General features: G+C 60.4%; 2 protein-coding genes across 2 annotated transcripts; one reads left to right on the top strand and one right to left on the bottom strand.

Annotated features, from left to right (window-relative positions):
* Positions 1 to 1,358: 1,358 nt before the first annotated feature.
* On the top strand, positions 1,359 to 10,548 carry LOC137485310 (bMERB domain-containing protein 1-like). The gene is made up of 6 exons (XM_068209785.1): positions 1,359 to 1,517; positions 6,034 to 6,154; positions 8,086 to 8,159; positions 9,362 to 9,476; positions 9,607 to 9,680; positions 10,301 to 10,548. Exons 1-6 carry the CDS (start codon positions 1,442 to 1,444, stop codon positions 10,417 to 10,419), a joined length of 579 nt encoding a protein of 192 aa, XP_068065886.1. The 5' UTR covers positions 1,359 to 1,441; the 3' UTR covers positions 10,420 to 10,548.
* A 2,093-nt stretch (positions 10,549 to 12,641) lies between these two features.
* On the bottom strand, positions 12,642 to 16,610 carry CCDC42 (coiled-coil domain containing 42). The gene is made up of 7 exons (XM_068209784.1): positions 16,517 to 16,610; positions 16,141 to 16,246; positions 15,920 to 16,024; positions 15,196 to 15,393; positions 14,098 to 14,319; positions 13,480 to 13,638; positions 12,642 to 12,742 (listed from the first exon to the last, which is right to left on the bottom strand). The coding sequence occupies exons 1-7, from the start codon at positions 16,579 to 16,581 to the stop codon at positions 12,674 to 12,676; spliced, it is 924 nt and encodes a 307-aa protein (XP_068065885.1). The 5' UTR covers positions 16,582 to 16,610; the 3' UTR covers positions 12,642 to 12,673.
* Positions 16,611 to 19,329: the final 2,719 nt, after the last annotated feature.

Here is a 19,329-nt window from a genome sequence, read left to right as displayed (position 1 = left end):
ACTTCATGGCTCTCCTTCCCCACACACCCAGACACCCAAACCAACCCCGGGCGGCCCTGTCCCTCGGCTGGGAGCCCGGCAGTTCCTTACAATCCCAGGGCATTCCAGAGCAATTCCCTGGAGTACTGGCGCTCCCTGTTTGTCAAGGATCACCCTTCCAGCTCACAGCCCACCTCCATGGCCTTCTGGCTTTGTGCTGCTCCTGGGAGAGTGCTCCTGCATTTTCAGAGCAGTTCTGGAACAAGGTGCTGCTGCTGCGTTTCCATCCCAGAGCAGCAGCTCCCACGTCCTTTCGCCCCCTGTTTTTAGACAGAGACTCTTAATTTTTGCCTCATTGTGTTTACATTCCACAGTTATCCTCAAAGAATGAAGCACCATCTCTCTGGCATGTGTTCTGCTTCAAATCACTTGGCTGGATCAAAAGTCGGGAGCTCCTCTTTGGCTGCTGGAGATGGCAATTCCAGGATTTCGCTCAGGTTTGTGTTTCAGTGGCTGGAGCTGAGGCTGCTGCGAGCAGAGCCCACGGGCTGGTTCTGGGCAGGGGCTGATCCCGCAGACCTCTCCTGGTGTCACGGTGTCCCACTCCAGCCAGTAGCACTTCCCAAAGTGCCCCGAACTACCTTGCCGAGCTGGGGTGTCCCTGAGCCCTTGGACCTGTGCATGGGGACATCAGTGTCACCTTCAGGCACGTCCTGGCCGAGAAGTGTCCCAGCAGAGGACACCTGTGTGTCCCCTCAGTGTGTTTTGGGGGAGGGGGTGTTGAGGTGTGTCCCTGACAGCTGTGGATCCTCAGCCAAGTGCTCTGGGAGCACAAACCCCTGTGAGAGGAGGGATTGCAGCCCACACCCAGCTCCGCCTTCCGTGGCCGTTTGCCGGGCGCAGCCGTCAGGGCAGTGGCACTGGTCACTGCTGTCCCCGCCGAAAGAGGAGAGACCACTGGGGTCCTGCTGAGGTGGCTTTGAGGCTTCAGCCTTTGGAGCATCGCTCAAACTCTCGCTGTTGGGTTTTTCCATGGGGAAAAAGTTGCTTCTACCGCAAAGTGCAGCTGCCCTGGTGCAGCAGCAGGTTTTGGGGAGGCTGTTGGGTGCTGTGCATACCCCCAGCACCCCGTGTCCCTCTCTCGTGTCCCCCAGAGCCTGGGCGCCTTCAGTGCCGGGCCCCGCTCGGTCGGTGCCGATGCTGCGCGTTTGGGGTGAAACGTCCCGAAAGGGGCCCGGTGGAGCCCCGGGGCGTGAGCCGGGTGCAGCTGCGGGGGCCAGAGGCTGCCGGCAGGGGCTCGGAGGGGAGGGACCGGTGGGAACAATGGGATCGGAGCGGAGGGAGCGGCGGGAGCCCCCGCCCTGGCGGAGCGGAGAGAGCAGCGCGGAGGGGGCGGCGGGAGCAGCGGGAGCGGAGCGGCGGGAGCCCCCGCCCCGGCGGAGCGCGGCGCGCTGGGCTGCGGATGGAGGGCAGCCGCGCTTCTCCCCGCTACGGATCCATGGAATCCACCCGGTGGCCGCCGGCCGGCGCGGGGCCAGGTGAGCGCGGCGGGACCGGGACGGGACCGGTACCGGCACCGCCCGAGCCCAACTTCCCCCGCCCCCGGGGCTCCGGGACAATCCGGGCACCCGAGCCCCGGGAGCTGGCGGGGAACCGGCGGCTTCATCCAGCAAACGGAGCCCAGCCGGGATCCCCGGACCGGCACCGGCGCCGCCGAAACCCCGCGCAGCGGCCATCGGGAGTGTGGGGGATGGATGGATGGATGGATGGATGGATGGATGGAGTGGCTGGGGGAGAGAAAGGACGGGGAGAAGGGGGGCTGGAGGGAGGAAGGGTGGCGGCAGGGGGATGTCTGGAGGGACACACCTGCAGAGCACGGTCACATCTCGCTGCTGCTGCCCGGCCGGACACGACGCCGCTGCGCTGCCATGCGCGGCCCTGGGCACGGCTGTGAGCAGGGCACAGGAGGACTCGCCCTGCCCTTCACCGCCTTTGTCCCTCCCAGAGCGGTTCCTCCAGCAGGAGCGCGGGGGATGCCAAGCGGGGGAATTTCCTTGAGCAGAGCCCTCGACCTTGGGCTGGGAGGAAGGGTCGCAGTGCCGGGCTGGGCGGAGGGAGGCGCCTGCAATCCCTCTGCCCTGCCACCCCTCCGACCCCTCCCCTTCTCTGTCCCTCTCTGCTCCCCCTCAGCCCCTTGCACCCAGCGGGCACGGACAGGCAGCTGGAGAGGCAGGGGAGGAGGGATCAGCTAACTCCAGCATCCTGCTGGGTACTGCTCGGGGGCTGTGTGGTGCCCATGAAGCTGCTCAGCTCCTGGGTGAGCTGTGGGAAGTTTTGGTCCTTTTCCTTTGTGCCTTTCCTGGCAGTGTGTATCCTCCCCTACACCTCCCGTGAGGCTCTGAGCACCTTCATCACCCGGTCCTCTGCTCCAGCAGCTGGGTGACATCGGGGTGGGCCAGGGACCCGACCCAGGGTGCTGGGTGTGGGCTGGACATCCCCCACGGGTGCCTGTGAGCAGGGCTGTGGTGGCTGTGATTCTGCTGGTTCAGCACAGTTCTGTGAGCTCCCAGCTCCTGGAGACCTTGGGACAGGTGAGAACCTTGGGACAGGTAAGAACATGGCAACAATCCCTGCCTGCTGTTCGGATGCTGCTCTGCTTCTTGCTCCCCACCAGGAAAGCTCAGACCAAGCCTGTGCAGCACTGAGCTCCCGGAGCCTCTTGTCCTGCTGGAGTTCAGGCTGAATGTCCCCTGTCCCTGCTGCTCTCAGGAGCAGAGGAAAACACATGGCTGAGTTGAGGCTTCTTGGCATGGTGCCCCATAGAGAGCTCTGACCCCTCCACAGGGGGCTGTCGATCAATTTCCCAACTTTAATCATCAAGAAAATTGCTTAAAGCTCACCCTGCACTGTTGGCTGCAGTGACTCATCCCAGCTTGCTGCTGGCTGTCCAAATGTTTTCCCCAAACCATCTGGAATGGAAGGCTCTGGCTATTACACTCCTCATTAGTGGAGACCCCTCCCTGGGCTGGCTGTGATGATTAGAGCATTTCCAAATTTCTGTCAAAGCTTTCTCCCCCTCCTTGGTTTGCCAGGCTGAGATGGTGCCAGGCAGGATCCCTTTGGCTCAGGCACTGGGGGGTTTTCTGTGTGGGGAGTTCTGTGCATGGCTGTGCTGCTCTGGGAGAGCTGTGGGAGCAAAGGGACCCCTGGGCAGTGTGGCCACACATGGGGCCCTCCCTGTCAGTCCCCAGAGGGAGATTTGGACTGTGGGCTTGATCCCAGCTTTAGTGAACACCCTGCCTTGGGTGTCCCCTTCTCCACGTGCTCCCTCCCAGGGTTTGTGGGTAAATATTCCAGGAGTTCTGTCCTGGCACTGCCCTCCCTCTGCTTCTGCCCTGAATTCAGCAGCTCCAGGCACACGAAGGTCCTTTCCAGCACCGCCTGCTTTGGGGAGCAGTTCCTTGGAATTCCTGAGGGCTGCAGAGTGCCAGGACCTGACCACAGCACCTGAAGGCACAGCCAAGAGCTGGCACCCTCCAGCTGAGCCCTGGCTGGGCTGTGCTGTGACCTTCCCACTGTCCCCATGTCATAGGACACTCCTGACCTGGTCAGTGTCCAACAGAAAGGTGAGGGCCAGGGGGTGCCAGCCACGCCCGATGGGAACAATCCCAGAGCTGAGCCAGGAGCTTTCCTGCTCTTGTGGGCTCTGCCCAGAGGCTGGAATTACATCCCAGCCTCCTGCTGCAGGTGAAGGAAAACAACTCAGCCCTGCCCCCTCCTCCCGCCCCAGCCCTGTCCCCTCCTCCCTTCGCCTCCACAGGCGAGGATTCCCCTCTCCCAGCTGGAATGGTTGTGCCAGTGTCATTCTGGGATGCTGGCAGCTGTTCCAGCCCTGGCACTCGCCCCTGGGAAGTTCCTGCCTGGGAGCCCCAGTGCAGTGATTGTTCCAGCAGGGACCAGAACATTCCAGGTTATTCCTCAGTCGGGCAGGCCAGGAGTGACCATCCCCATCCCCGTCCCCCTGCCCAGCCCCACCCCGTGCTCCCAGGCTGGTTGGGGTGTCCCTGGGCATGGAGGCTGCCGGAAGCCCCTGGTTTATGTGGCTCTGTGATTATTGGCACATGGGGACAGCCACCAGCCTTGTCACCTCCGCCTGGGCACAGAGGGGACACAGCAGCGCAGCTTTTGGTGACAGCACTGGGGCTGAGCTGAGCTACAGCCCCAGGGAGTGGCTGCCCACAGGCACATGCCAGCTGTGCCACCTGCCCCTCCAGGTGTGCTGGTCCCTGCACATCTGGCAGCATCTGCCGCAGGCCCCTGGGGCCATGCCCAGCTGCTCCGCTGGGTGCAGCTGCAGCAAAATATCCCAGGCCAGAGGAGCTGTGGGGTAGCAGAGCCCCAGAATGCTCGGGATGAAGGACCTCAGCATCCTGGGCCCCTAGCAACCGTGCTCTGGTCCCTTAGCAACCGCATGGTGATGCTGTAGCAGCCACAGGCCGGTCCCTTGGCAACCGCGTCAGGAAGGAGGCAGAGGGAGGGGCTGTGCAGAGCCGGGCAGGGGCTGCTGGAGGCTCCTCCAGCCCCAGCGCCTGCCCTGAGCCCCGAACGGGAATGAGGGAGGAGCCACGCCCTGGCATCAGCTGAGCATGGCCTTCGTGCCTGGGGAGAGGGACACAATCTCCGAGAAACCCTTATGAGTTTCCGAGCCAGGAACAGCAGAAAACTCTTCCCCAAACCATACACATGAATCCAAACCATCGGATTTCCACAATAAACCTTCCCTGCTGGAAGTCTTGGAAATATGTTCCACTCTGGGAATGATTTCCCAAGCAGTGTTTTGTGATGGGGAGAGGACAGAGAGTGCAGAGTGTTTGGTCCTGTGCCTTGGAGTTTGTGTCTTCCTGCCCTGTCACCCTCAGCACTGGCCTGGCTCCTGCTTGGAATGCCCAGAGCACACACCCTGCCATCTCCCAGCATCCCTGCCTGGGAAATCCTGCTCCTGAAGCAGCTGTACTTTCTATACTTTCCCCTCTTCCTGCACAGGGAAAGTCCCGGGGCTGCAGGAAGGCAAAACCTCTGAGGGGAGAAGTGTTCTGTGAAGGTTCAGAGGAAGCAGACAGCCCCTGCAGGAGTGTTTGGAAGGGTTTGGAATGTTGTCCCACAGCCTGGCTCTGCTGCAGGCCCCTGTCCCCAGCACCTCTGGGAATGTGGGGTTAGCTGGGATGTGATGAAGGTGCTGCTGCTGGCACTGGTTCCAGTCTCAGTGTCGTGTCTGAGAGCCGGCCCAGGCTGGGAGCTGGCCTGGAGCAAATCCCATAAACTTGGCTGGGAGTCACTGTGGGACCCACACAGCATCCAGCAGAAATCCCTGGGACAGGCTGGAGCAAACGAGTGGGATTTGTGTGTGAGTCACAGCGGGGGAGGCAGAGCTGCTGGTGAGAGCCACGGATGGAGGTGAGTGGGCTTTCATCCTGGCCATCCCTTTGAAACATAAATTACAGCCCCTTTATCCCACATTTTGCTGTGAAGCTCCTGCCTCTCACCCTGAGCAGGTGACCCCCCCTTTCCTGCCTCAGTTTCCCCATGTGGGGGCTGGATGTGATGCTCAGCGCTGCAGAGGGTGAGGGAGCTGAACAGGGGGGCTCACCCCCGTGGCTGGGAAGGATGGGGGTGTTTGTCCAGCGTGTGATGGAGGCAGAGCAGCAGAAGGAATTCACCCTGCGGCTCCTCAGCTCTGGGCTTTGTGTGCCCTGGGTTTGCTCCTGTTCTTGCAGGAGGAGGGTGCTGGGCAGGCTCAGCTCTCTGTGCTGGACATGCTGGAGGCTTCCGTGGCTCTGGAAAAAGAAAGGGACATTCCTGTCCTCCCCTCCAGTGGTTTGCAGCTCCCTTGGGCTCCTGCTGCTCCTCTCCCAGGGAGACCCCCGGGAATGTGGGGCTCTGTCCCAGCCGGGGCCCGGCACGGGGAGCAGAGGAAGCGCTGCTGCTGCTCCCAGGGCTGCACTGAGGGACCTGCTGGTCTCTTGCTGCCTCAGGCGGCTCCCTCTCCTTTTCCAGAGGACGAGATCGTGTCCATGGCCGACTCCACCACCACCATCGATGACATCGAGGGAGAGCTCTTCAGGATCGAGCGGATCCGGGAGATCCTGGTGCGCCGGGAGTCGGAGCTGCGCTACATGTGAGTGCCTGCCCCTCCTGTGCTGCTCCTCCCAGGGACTGCCCAGCTCTCCTCCTGCCAGCCTGGCGCAGCTCAGCCCCAGGGATGAGCAGGGATGAGGCTGCCTCCCACCTTGTTTCCATTCCAGAAATCCAAGAAATTTTGGAATTAAATTCTCCAGGCCCTTCCCACCTAAACCCCTGTGTTGCAATGGTGCCCACCAACCCCTGGGGTATACAGAATATTTTCCATGGCTCTGTCAGGAGATTTCATGTGTTTGGAGGAAAAGGCCTGACTAACACCCACGGTTTGGCTTGATTCAGTTTTTTAATGTCACTAAAGGGCTGTAGTTAGCCCAGCCCTCGGATCCCACCCTCCCAGCCCAGCACAGGCTGGGATTTTGGCAAAGGTGACATTTCCTGGGCTGGAGCACTTCCTGTGCTGCCTTTTGGATGTGACTGGGTCCCCACAGCCTGGAAGTCCCTGGGTAAATCCCATGAGTGGAAGCTTTGAGCTGCTTCAGAGGCTCGGATTTGGAGCCCCTTCGAGGCACAGCTCACCCTGAACTCGTTGTTGAAAAGGAGTTTTGGAAACCATCAAAAGTGTAGCTCTTAAAGGCTTTCCATGGCAACGGTACCTGATCTCTCAGGTGCTGTCAAAGCTCCCAGCTCCAGTGCTTCCTTAAGCCTTTGTATGGTTTCTCCCTTGGAAAGCAAAGGGAAGTCTCCTGCAGAAACCTCCCGGTGGGCTTGGCTGCCACAGCGATCCCGTGGGGGCTGGGAGATGCCAGGATTGCCTGGCTGGGAGCCTTTGGGAGCTGTGGGAACTCGTCCTTGGCTCTGCAGGGCCCAGGAGCGAGGCTGGGAAGGCTGAGGAGCTTCCCGGGGCACTGCTGCTGGAGAAGGGGAGCCCAGAGCTGGGCTCTGCAGGCCAGGCTCAGAGAGGTGGCAAACAGGGGCTGCACGGCCTGTTCTGATTCCCCAGTGCGGGGAGAAGGTGATGCTCGGGGTGCTGGGGCTGCAGGGCTCAGGGAGGTGGAGAACTCCCGGGGTGTGCAGCTGAGCAGAGCAGTGACCCCGATAAAAACCAGTTCGCTCCTTGTGGGAAACATCAGGTAACCATTCCAGCATTCCTGGGGTGTCTGCTCTGGGAAACAATGAGGCACTAAACACTTCTCCTTTCCGGGGCAAGAGGAAAGCTCTGGAATTCCTGTGGGAGGTGCAGCTCCACCCTGGGCCCTCGATGCTCCCTGGGGCCAGCCAGGGACACGTGTCTCTGGCTGATGCTGCCAAGGTGTCACCAGCACGGGTGTCACCAGCAGGGGTAGAAGCAGTCCCAGCCCCAGAGGAGCCTCCTGGTTGCTTGTCCCTGCAACGCCTCCTAATTTTAATTGAAAAAAGAGTTTATTATCTTTTATTCTACCTATCAGTTTTTCCTGAATTAATTTCCATTTAAATGCAACAATCATCCAGCTCTCACCTGACTGTTCATTTTAATTTAAATCAGTGTGTCCCCAGCAGTCTCTGTTGTCCCGTGGCCCCCTGGTGCTCTGCACACCCTCTCTGTTACATTTCATGTTTCTACCTTTATTTAATTCTGCAGGAAGGTGGCATAAAATAGATCTTTTTCTATGGCAGCAGCTTCCACTTCTTTTTGGATTTTGCTCTTTGGGATTATTTTCTGGGACCAGGAGAAACACAGCAGCTCTTGCCTGGTGGATGGGCCAGGTTTTGATAAGGCTTTGTTATCATTAAGGTGATGAAACTTTCTCTCTGCCCAGAACCAGCGCCCCAAGAAAACTCTGGGATGAAGTGGGCTGGCATTTCCCATTTCCCTTCAGGCAGGGAAATCTGGGATCCCCACCACAGGCACAGGCTGGGTGTTGCTCTGGGGGTTTTGAACCTCTCCTCTCCCAGTTCTCCCCCTCAGAGGTTCTGTTTGTGTCTCTGCAGGATGGATGACATCCAGCTCTGTAAGGAAATCAGCCGGCTGAAAACAGAGCTCCAGAAGCTCCTGGCCATGCCAGGTGAGGCTCTGGGCTCAGGGTGCTGGGAGCCCCGGGGTGCTGGGATCCCCGAGGGTGCTGGGATCCCTGAGGATCCCTGAGGGTGCTGGGATCCCTGAGGGTGCTGGGATCCCCAGGGTGCAGGGATCCCCAGGGTGCAGGGATACCTGGGGGTGCTGGGAGCCCCGGGGCGCTGGGATCCCCAGGGTGCTGGGATCCCCAGGATGCTGCACTCCCCCACCCAGGGCAGGTGTGGCAGGGGAGATGGGTGCAGACAGGGCCTAGCTGTGCACAGCTGTGTCCCCAGGCACCTCCTCTGTGCTGTGCTCGGGGACACCCCAGAGGCCAGGGTGGCCCTGCCAGGTGCCACTGTGCTGGCCGTGCCTGGCAACCTTCAGCACGGAGGCAGAGCCCGGGTGCTGTTTGATATTCAGATGCTGCTCCCTCCAATAAACCTGGCTCGGCATCCCGATGGAGGCTCAGAGGGGAGGGGAGCATCCTGCCATAAAAATAGGAGCTCCTTGCTCCAGATCTCATGGGGGCTTTTAATCCCGACTCCTTCCAGTCCATAAACCAAGACTTTCCGAAACCATGGCCCAGAGCAGAGATAAATTGGTCTTTTCTGCTACTGGGGAAATGAGCCTGGCTTTCCTTCATCTGCTTTGGGCTTTCATTTCTTGCCTTTTCAGCACTCCCAGACTCAGCTGAGAGCAGAAATTCTGCTCTTTTTGTCTTCTTTAGAAGTGGACTCAGACCAGTCTGTGCTGGAAAAATCCTGCACATCCCTGTTCTTGTGAGACAGCCACAGCAGCCTTGGCTTTGGATAAAGCCGGGAACACATCAGTGCTGCTCAGAGCCCGCCAGGGCTGGGGCTTGGAACGTCCCCAGCCTCGGGGCCCTTAATGATCCAGATCGTGGCCGTGATGGGCTCTGCCATCGGGCTGCTCAGGGACAGAGCCCAGGTGACTCTGCACTAACTCCAGCAGTGGGAGAGCCCCAGGAGAGCCCCAGGAGAGCTGTCACCTCCAACCAGGGCAGCTGGGACCAGATTCCTGCTCATTGAGCAGCCCGAGCCCGGATCCAGCTGCTTCCTGTGGGTTGGCTTTGCCCCCACACTCAGAGCTGAGCAGAACGGAACAGGACTGGCCTTGGCAGGGGGGGTGGTCCCTCTGGGGGTGTGAAATGTGCTCCCTGTGGCTGTGAATGTGCTCCCTGTGCTGCAGAGAACCAGAAATCCAACGAGGAGAAGCAGAGGGAAGAGGAGCTGGTGCAGCAGATCCACAAGCTGGTGGAAACGCGGGATTTCCTGGTGGATGACGTGGAGTTTGAGAGGCTCAGGTAGCTGCTGTCACCTACTGCTTGTGCTGGGGACAGTGCAACCCATCCTCTGAGCTGTGTCCTGCCTTCCCACAGCTCCTGGGGGCCTTGCTGCTCCTTTCCTGAGCAGTAACCGAGTTCTTTGTCACAGGGAAAGGGAAGAAGACAAGGAAATGGCCGAGTTCCTGCAGAGCAAGCTCTCCAAAAGCTACCTCCAGAGAGCAAGTGGGTGCTGACGTGTTTATTGCTTGCACTGAACCTCCCTGGCATTTGTCCCCTTTCCCAAGCACTCTGCCTCCAAGATTTCACTGCCTGGGACTGGCTTACCTGGGGGACGTGGGGAAATGGCACAGGGGATGCTGGTGCTTGAGGTCACAGCGTGGGAACACCTGGAATTGGAGCAGGTGTTAGGAATCCATTTCCCTCCTGGCATTTCCCAGCATGGCCCATGAGAACGGGGCTGGGGGCGCTCTCTTAGAGCTGCCAGCCTTCTACTGGCCCTTGAACACTGGCTCACACCTCGGGTGGATGCAGGATGGACACCATATCCTCTGATGACAGCCACCCCTCCCCTGTCTTTGTCACCTCCCCAGGGTGGCGGGAGGCACTCCCAGAGCCCCAGGGCAGTGCCCTCGAGGCGAGGGGCAGGAGCTGGGGACACCCCAGAGCCCCAGGGCAGTGCCCTCGAGGGGCAGGAGCTGGGGACACCCCAGAGCCCCAGGGCAGTGCCCTCGAGGGGCAGGAGCTGTGGCTCCCCGGGGTCAAAGCAGCCCCAGGGCAGCTCTGAGCAGCAGCCCCGGGCTGTGCCCCGGTCCCCAGGCAGAGCCAGGCTCCTCTTCCCGCAGCTCCTGTCCGAGAGAAGAAGATGACATCGAGGGGACAGCAAACCTCGGCTCCCTACGTGACCAAGACGGGCCTGACGCTGCTCAAGGAGTGCTGTGGCTTCACCTGCTCCATCATGTAGGGCACTGCCAGCCCCTGGCACAGGACACGGCCATGGTAGGGGCACAGCCTGGGGATCTGGGACAGGCAGGAGTGGGTTCCTTGTTGCTGGCCCTTCCTTGGAGCTGGGTGGGTCTCCCTGGAGAGCCCCACAGGGATGAGCCATGATTTTGGGAACAGGGCTGTGCTGTGTCAGTGGCTCAGGGCAATCCTGTGGCTGCTGAGCCAACCAGGCAGTCCCCAGCCTGTGCCAGCGGTTCGGGACAGAAGTGATCTGAATTCCGTGGGCATGGCACACCCTCAGAGGTGCTGCCTGCCCGAGCAGCTCCAGGCTCTCCCCTCAGCCCAGCAGGAGGCTGGAGGGACCTGGCAGAGATGTGGGGGGGATCCCCACTGGAGCAGCTGTGCCTGGCTCTGGCCGCCCCCCTGCCCTGTGCACGGCTCTGCTGCCCAAACTGGGCTTTGGAGGTGCACACGGGGCCAGCAAGGCCCAAACAGCTTGGGGGGACTTCACCCCGCAGTGAGGAGCACAGAGCTGCAGCTCCTGAGCCCTTGGGACAAGCTCTGAGTGAGGCAGGTGCTGCTGCCAGAGGCGTGGGGGTTGTGGCCTCTGTGGAGAACTGATCTCGTGCCGGTGGAGCTCTCACTGTGGCCAGAGGCAGCAGGAGCTCATCTCAGGGCACTGGGTGCGCTGCAGAGCAGGGCTGGCTCCATGGCCCCGGAGAAGGAGGCACAAGGGGACCTGTGCCTCTAATTCCTGGTTTCCCACCTCCTGCCTTTGCTCCCCAGGTCTGCAGCCAGAGTCCACTCCCTGCTCTCCTCCGAAAGATCCAACGTCCATCACTGTCCACAGTTCCCCTGCAGCAGCACCGAGGGCCCCGGGCTAGCTGGGCAGCTCCGGGGGCTGGCACAGGTCCTGGTGGCCCCAGGTCCTCCACGGCAGCACAGACACCACATCCCACCTTGGCCTGGAAGCTGTGACAGCAGCGGGGAGCCCACGGCACGGGACAGAGCATCCCACACCGGGGCTGAGGGATAAAAACCACCTGGAGCTGCTGCTTGGAGAACATCCTGCTCCACCCTGGGAGTGTCCGTGGGGAGGTTCCAGCCTGGGGCTGACCCTGTCCTGGAGCTGATCCCATCCTGGGCCACTCCAGAGACTCTCCAGGGCTGCCTTGCGTGGCCCACAGGGATTTGCTTTGTTCCACACACACCAAAGGCTCCTCTCTGTCCGGCCCTCCCAGGGCCTTACTGGGACAGTGAGTGACCCAGCCAGTGAGTTTGGTTGGGCTGAGAGGGAGCCAGAGGCCAGGAGAGCCCTGGATTCCAAACTGCCCCCTCTGGAGCCAGCCTGGGCTGGAAGCAGTGCCGGTGCAGGCAGGAGGATGGGCGGGGTCTGTCTGTGTGTCCCACCTGAGGCTGCTCCCCGGGCACACGGAACTGCTGGAAGGGCTGGGAGAGGAGCCCAGCCCACAGGAGGGACACTGCTTCATGTGCATCGACCTCAACCCAAACCAATAAATGTCTGTTGGAAGCTCCGCAGCTGCTTTCCCTCCCGGGACTGTCTGAGGAGATGGCTCAGCTGTGACCCAGCAGGGGCAGGGTGGGCAAAGAGGAACAGAAACCTGACCCAGGGCAGTCAGGCTGGGCTCGGCAGCTCCCTGGAATGCCCAGAGCAGCTCCTGCTGCTGCAGCAAGACCCCCAACCCTTCCATTTCTGCCTCTGACCCAAACTTCGTTTCCTTCAGTGTCCCCCACAGCCCCTGGGGACAGCCGTGTCCCCACCTGTCCCACACAGGGGCAGAGCTGCTCCTGTCCCAGGAGCTCCTGCCACCAGTGAGAGGGACCCACGTGGGTGACAGAGTGGCCGGGGAGGGGACAGCTGAGTCACCTCTCAGGAGGGGTGTGCTTGAGCCTGTCCCTTTGGCGATGTCACAGCTGAGATGAGATGCAAGGGCACAAAGGCACAGCATCCTCTGTGCTCTGGGATGAGTCAGGAGCTGATTCTCCAGGGCAGGCAGCAGCTCTTGGTGGCACTGTCAGTGTCTGTGAGACCTCTGGGACCCCTGAGAGCCACGCGGGGCTCACTCCCTCCTGCTTTTCTCTCTCTTCTGCTTCTGAGTCTTTGGGCTCACAGAAGAGCATGGAGGATCAGCAGGAAACGAAGAGATGCCCTAAAATAATTGCTTTTTTTTTTAGTCAGCAATATCTGCAGGTTCTCTTGTCTTCCCCTTTCCCTGCCTGCCCTGCTTCTCCCTCGCTGGCAGGGCAGGCTCTCACAGAGCTTGGCCACGCTCCTTCATGTCCTCCGTGAAGTCCTGGAGGTCGTGGATGAACTGCTGGATCTCGGGTGGGAGGGGGAGAGGGCAGGGTCAGGCAGGAGTGGGAGCAGGAGGCAGAGGGGAGCCTGTCCCTCTTGGAGGGCAGATGTCCCCAAGCTGAGTCACAGGACAAGAAAGCAGTGCAGCACCAGAGTGCGTCTCTGTGGGGGAATGGAACCAAAGCCTGGCCACGGATCAAACCCTGGATCTGCATCCCCATATCCCTGAAACCCTGCATCCCCATATCCCTGCATCCCCGAAACCCCTGCACCCCTGCATCCTTGCATCTCCATGTCCCTGCACCCCCATATCCCTGAAACCCTGCATTCCTATATCCCTGCATCTCCATGTCCCTGCACCCCCATATCCCTGAAACCCTGCATTCCTATATCCCTGCATCTCCATGTCCCTGCACCCCCATATCCCTGAAACCCTGCATTCCTATATCCCTGCATCCCCATGTCCCTGCACCCCCATATCCCTGAAACCCTGCATCCCCATATCCCCGCACCCTGCACCCCAGTATCTCCACAGCCCTGCACCCCTGTCCCCACCTGTCCCCCATCCCTGCTGTCCCCCAGGGCCCCTCTCCCTGCTCCGCCTGCTGGGAAGGGACAGGTTTGCCTGGTGTCCCCACCATTCCCCGTGCCAGGGAGCCCAGGGGAGAAGGGAGGGGGGCTGGGTCTGGGGGCTCCCCCTCGCCCTGGGAGAGCCATTCCTGCTGCTCCTCCTGGGCAGGCTCGGGCTGTGCTGGGCGTTACCATGTCCAGCTGCCGGTGGCTGTCCCCAGCTGCCACCTTGCCCTGTGGCTGCAGCCGCGCGCTGGCGGCCTGGAAGAGGCTGTGGATGGCCATGGTGAGGGACTTCAGCTCCGTGGCCTTCCTGGCAGCCCTGACCTGCACCTCGGCCCAGCGATCCTCCTGGAGGACACGAGACACGTCCCAGCAAAACTGCTTCAGCACCGGGACCCCGGCTTGAGACCCCAAATTCCAGCCTCATCGGGGCTGGGCAGGAGCCGGTGCAGCCTGGTGTGCTGGGAGCAGAGCCAGGAGCCAGCCCGGCTGCACTGCAGCCCCTGCAGTGCCCACCCTGGCACGTCCTCCCTGCCAGCCCCGTGCCCACCCTGCAGCAGGGACAGCTCCCCTGCAGCGCTGCCACTGTCACCTCCCTGTCCTGCTGCTCCCAGCTCTCCCTGGTGACAAACCTGCCCCACACCCGGGCTCTCTGTCCTCCTGCAGCCCTGTGCAGGGACAGGATCGGGCATCTCCTCCCACCACAAACTGCTGCTGGGCCCTGCCACGAGCCCCTGGCTGCAGGAGGAGCCACTCCCGGCTCCCCAGGCCTTGGAGAGCCCCCCTGGCCACCCCACAGCTCCTTACCCACTGGCGGATGTCACTTTGAGCCTGCTCAAAAGATTCTTTGAGCTGCACCAGGTCATTCTTGCACTGAAGCATCTCAGCTTCCTTCTCTGCCCTGATCTGCTGCTGCAGGCCCTTGCCCTGCTCCGTCAGCTGCTGGTGCCACCACTGGGACTGCAGCAGGTCCTTGCGTGTCCTCAGCAGGGCCTTGTAGTAGGTGATGAGGTCATCGATGTCACAGAACTGCAGCACAGGGTCCTGGGGTCAGTGACACTCTGCCCTGCCCTCCCCAGGGTCAGGGACAGCCTGCCCTGCCTGGGGTCAGTGACACTCTGCCCTGCCCTGCCTGGGGTCAGGGACAGCCTGCCCTGCCCTGCCCTCCCTGGGGACAGTGACACCCTGCCCTCCCTGGGGACAGTGACACCCTGCCCTGCCTGGGGTCAGTGTCACCCTGCCCTGCCCTCCCCAGGGTCAGTGACACCCTGCCCTGCCCTGCCCTGCCCTGCCCTCCCCTCCCTGGGCTCCCCTGCCCTGAGCAGGGCCAAGGCTCCCCCCTGGAAGATTCTCTCTTCTCCATGGTCCCTGCTGGTCCCTGAGCACGGCCACGTCCCCTGGGCCATGACATGCCCAGTGCCAGGCCCGGGACTGGCAGTGGCACAGGGGAGGCGTCACAGCTGTGCCCAGGGGAGCAGTGCTGGGATGAAACACAACAGCTCCGTGTGCCCAGGCCCTGGGAGGCAGCAGGAGCATGAGGGATGCACGGAGAGATGTCCCAGCACCCTGGAGAGGAGGCACAGCTTTCCTCACAACTGCCTGGGTCCCGCTCCTGGGCAGTTTTCACCTCTCCCAAACCATCAGTGTGACCTGGAATGGTGACACCAAGGGGACCCTGCTGCCCTCAGCGCTGAGCTTTCCCCTTTCTCATGGCTTTTGTTCCATTTTCTCAATCCTTCATCTGTTCTGGTTCTTCTCTCCTGACCCTGCTCCCTGTTGCCAGGGAACCCTTCCCACCCCCTCTGGAGTCTCTGGCTTTGATCAAGTGCCGATTTCCCTGGCCCTGCCTTGTCCCCTCTGGTTCAAACCCAGGTGAGGCCCTCCCTGAGCCACGTCCAAGCTCACCTGTGAATTCTCCACCACATCCTCCAAGTATCTCTTGAACAGGGAGTACTTCAGCAATTTTTTTGAGAGTTTCTGGTGCTGTTTTCTCAGGGCTTCCAGTTCCATCCTAGCCCTCAAGACCTTACTCTCCTTTTTTGAATTCTCCTCTTTCTCTTCTTTGGCTTTCTTCAGAGCTTGGCTTTGCAGCCTTTCATTCTCCTGGGGAGGTTTCCCACACCACACTCAGCCAGAGGGGGAGGAAGGCATGGGAAGGTGGAGCTGGGTCACTCAGGGCACTGCCAGGAGACCCCAGCACTGCGGGACCACCTCCCTCCCTGTCCCCAGGGCCACCCATCTGGCAATGTCCCTCTGGCCTGGGGGCAGCCCCTGCAGTGCGGCTGTGCCTTCCAGACAAGCCCTCTCCTTGCCAGGGTACAAAGCCCGGCTCCGCACAGCTCCGGCCTCAGGGAGCTTGGCCGGGAGCACTGAGCCAAGGCCCTTCCCAGGGGAGAGAAGCTGGTGGGCAGGGGCAGTGTGCCACGTGTGCCAGGAGTACCAGGGGTATGAGCTGTGCCAGGTGTATGAGCTGTGCCAGGTGCATGAGCTGTGCCAGGTGCATGAGCTGTATCAGGTGTATGAGCTGTGCCAGGTGTGCCAGGTGTGCCAGGTGTATGAGCTGTGCCAGGTGTATGAGCTGTGCCAGGTGTATGAGCTGTGCCAGGTGTGCCAGGAGTGCCAGGTGTACCTTTACAATCGTCCCCGATGCCACCACGTGGGCTTTCAGCTGGGCCCTCCTGGCGTGCAGGTCCCTCCACTGCTCAGCAAGGGCCTCCATCCTCTCCGTGAAGGCCTGGCAGCAGCAGAGCGAGGGTGACACGGCTGCCACAGCCAGAGCCCCTCCCTGCCTGCTCCTGCCACCCTCCAAAGCCCCCCAGCCATGCCCCAGCACCCTCGCAGCTTCCTCACCTCCTCTGTCTCCTCCACAACCTTCTCCACCAGTCGCACTTCCTTCATCTTCTTCAGGACGCAGATAAAGGAGTTCGTGGAGTGCTCCTCTGCTGCCCGCAGCTCCCTGCCACGCGTTCCCCGAGCTCACACTGCATCCTGGCAGGATGCTCTGGGACCTGGACTGTGTCCCAGGTGTGGGCAGGACCCCAGCCCCACCTGGGACCCCCCCGGCAGCATGGCCCCCCCCAGCCCTCCCCTGCAGGGACCCCCCAGCAGAGCCAGGGCAGCTCCGGGGATGCTGGGGCAGGGAAGGGAGGGACAGGTAAGGGATGAGAGCTTGCCAGGGCAGGGAAGGAGAGCTGGAGACACGGTGGGGGCTGGAGGAGCCCCTCACCTGAGCAGGGGCAGGAGCCTGTCCTTGTACTGCCCCCGGTAATAGCTCACGTCCTCGTGTGCCATCGCTGCGGCCACCGCACGTCCTGCTGCTGGCCCGGCCTCTGGGCAGCCCAGGGGCCACTGGACACTGCACGAGCCCTGAGGCTACTCCAGCCCACCAGGACAAGCCCTGTGGCTACTCTCAGTCCCAGAGAGAGGCATTGTGCCTCCTCCAACCATTGTGAGAGCTCCAGTGCTGCTTCTGGCACTCTGACAGCTCCAAGGGCTCCTGCACCCATTGTGACAGCTCCAGGGGCTCCTCCCAGCACTGTGACAACTCCTGTGAACCCCTTGGCATCAGGGGGACTGGCCACTGTGTCCAGGACCTGGAATTTTTGCATTCCCTTCTCTTTTTCATTCATCTTCTCCGCTTCTTCCTCTGCCCAGATTTGGCTCTTGTGCCCTCTGCTGCCCTGGGGGTCTGTCAGGGCCCCTGGCAGCCACATCCCCTGCCCGAGCGCTCCCTGGCAGCCACATCCCCTGCCCCAGCGCCCCAGGCCCCTCTCCCAAAGCCTGGCTGGAGCCCCGAGCTGGCCCAGGCTCAGGGCGGGCTGAGCGCTGCTCTGCCCAGGGCTCCCTCTCTGCGCCGGGCTGAGCTTTCCCCTTTGCCAAGAATCAGCTGCTCGGTTTTTAACTGATTTCATTTCCCCCCCAAAAGTGGGCCCGTGACCAAGGCCCACCCAAAAGGAAGGGGTGGGGCTCATGGGCCAGCCGGGGGAGCTGGGGATGGGGCAGCCCCTGAGTTGCAGCCTGCCAGGGATTTCAGCTCTCCTGCTCCCTGCCCGCCTTGGCCTCCCCCTTGAGCTCAGAGCTGGGCACAGGGGCTGCAGCCGCAGCTGCGACAGAGGGCTTATGGTGCTCCAGCCCCTTTGGCAACTGCAGGGAGCATTTCTGGGTACAAAAGCCACTTTTGTGCCTGTCCCTGTCCCTGCTGCTCCTCCTCCCACCAGGATGAGTTCCTGCATCCTCCACAACACCTCCTGTGCCTGGTTTCTGTTTAAGGAACAACCAACACAAGCCTTGCAATAGTGGAAAAAAAAAATTAAAAATATAAAATATAAAAATCTCACAAACTGATATAACTATATAACTATATAATTGATATTAAAAACGCTAATGCTAAAATATATTAAAAATCTAGGTTTATTTGACTATATAATAATAAACAATAGATTATATATTATATAGTTTTATAGACAATGTGTAAAATACATAAAATAAAATCTATAGCATAAAAATATCTAAAGAGGCAGATTTGCTGGCCTAATAAAACTTTTGCTTGCTCTTCCCCAAAGCACTTCCACAAACAGAAGAAATGAAAGGGCTTTTAGGATCTCTCAAGTTCTCACTGATTTAGTTACACCAAGACCTAAATTAGAACGTTGCAGTTGTTTTGGTGTTTTAAATTGAGTTTGAATGGAGCTGTTCTCCAGGAGATGCTCTGATGCTGCCCACATCCGCTGGCCATCCCTCGGTGGCCAAAGCCCCGGGGCAGGAGGCCACTGTGCAAAGGACAGCGGGGCAGGAGGGCTCAGAGCCCTGCTGGCACTGCAGGGTGTCCGAGCAGAGCCGCAGCTCCTGGAGGAATCCCGGGCAGCTGGGGACATCTCCTGGCCGTGGGATGGAGCAGCACTGCTGGAAAATCGCCCCAGAGCAGAGCCTGCAGCTCCTCTCCCTGGCCACGGCAGCGCGGGCACTGCGCTCCAGCTCAAGGCAACTCGTCTGAAAGAAATATAGAAAAAAAAACCCCTTTTTTGCTAGAAGTGACTAAAGCCCACTTATTTTAAATCACTACATCTCCCTTAACCACCCTGAACACCAAAGCAGAGCCAGCCTGCTGCTGCTAGACGCATTTCATTTCACAAGTTTGACTTTCCTCTTCACCCCCTCAAAATACACACCACAATCAGCATTTCCAGGTGATTAACCCTTCTGTCAAGTGCCAGGGCCTTCTTTCCTCACCTCTCCTTGTTTCTATGCAAGATTCCTTACAAATGTGAGTAACACCCAGGAAGTCACCGTTCCTGGCTGCTCTCCCCACCCCTGCCTTTGGGATGGAGTGAAACCCTGGGAATTCTGCCCCATTCCAGCCCCTGCTCTAACAACCTGCACAGATTCTCCCAAGGAGAAAAAGGGGCAGAAAACACTGGAATGGTCATGGAAAGCCCATTAAAGGACATGGAACTGGCCCTGCTCGAGGGGAGGCTCACACCCAGCCCAACCTTTCCCTGCAGAATTCCAGTGGCACCTTAATTAGGGCCGGAAGGGGCAGGAACGCTGTCCCCAGCCATGGAGCGTCCTGCAGCAGTTGTCACTTGGGATCAGCCCTGAGAGCATTAAAGCCCAGCCCTGCAGCCCAGAAACAGCTTCAGAGCAGCTTTCACAGGATGTGAAACTCACTGAGTGGTGACCAGACGTGAAGCAGCTTAATTCCAGGGCAAACCTCCCAGCCCCAGGCCCTGGGCAATAAATATGTGATCAGTGGTGCAGGAAGGTTAATGAAAGGAAGGGCTGCTGCCAAGAGCAGGGCCTGGGCACCGTGGGCTGTCACTTCAGGCCTGGATTAGATATGGAAAAGCGGCACAAGCCAGGCAAGTGTCACTGCTCAACCCCATCAAACCCCAGGTGCTGATTGTTCTAATGCAGGGGAAAGCTGAGTGTCAGCTCCAGGCGCATTCCAGGGGGGCCCTGCCACCTCCGGAATCCCAAAGCTGGGCCAGGATCTGCGAGGATTTCAGAGGGACCCCGAGCTGGGAACGGCAGCTGAGCCCT

Source organism: Anomalospiza imberbis, chromosome 19 (assembly GCF_031753505.1).
Source record: "Anomalospiza imberbis isolate Cuckoo-Finch-1a 21T00152 chromosome 19, ASM3175350v1, whole genome shotgun sequence".
NCBI classification, from domain to species: Eukaryota; Metazoa; Chordata; class Aves; order Passeriformes; family Viduidae; genus Anomalospiza; species Anomalospiza imberbis.
Note: the sequence above shows the minus strand (reverse complement) of the source record. Positions and strands in the feature narration are given on the sequence as shown.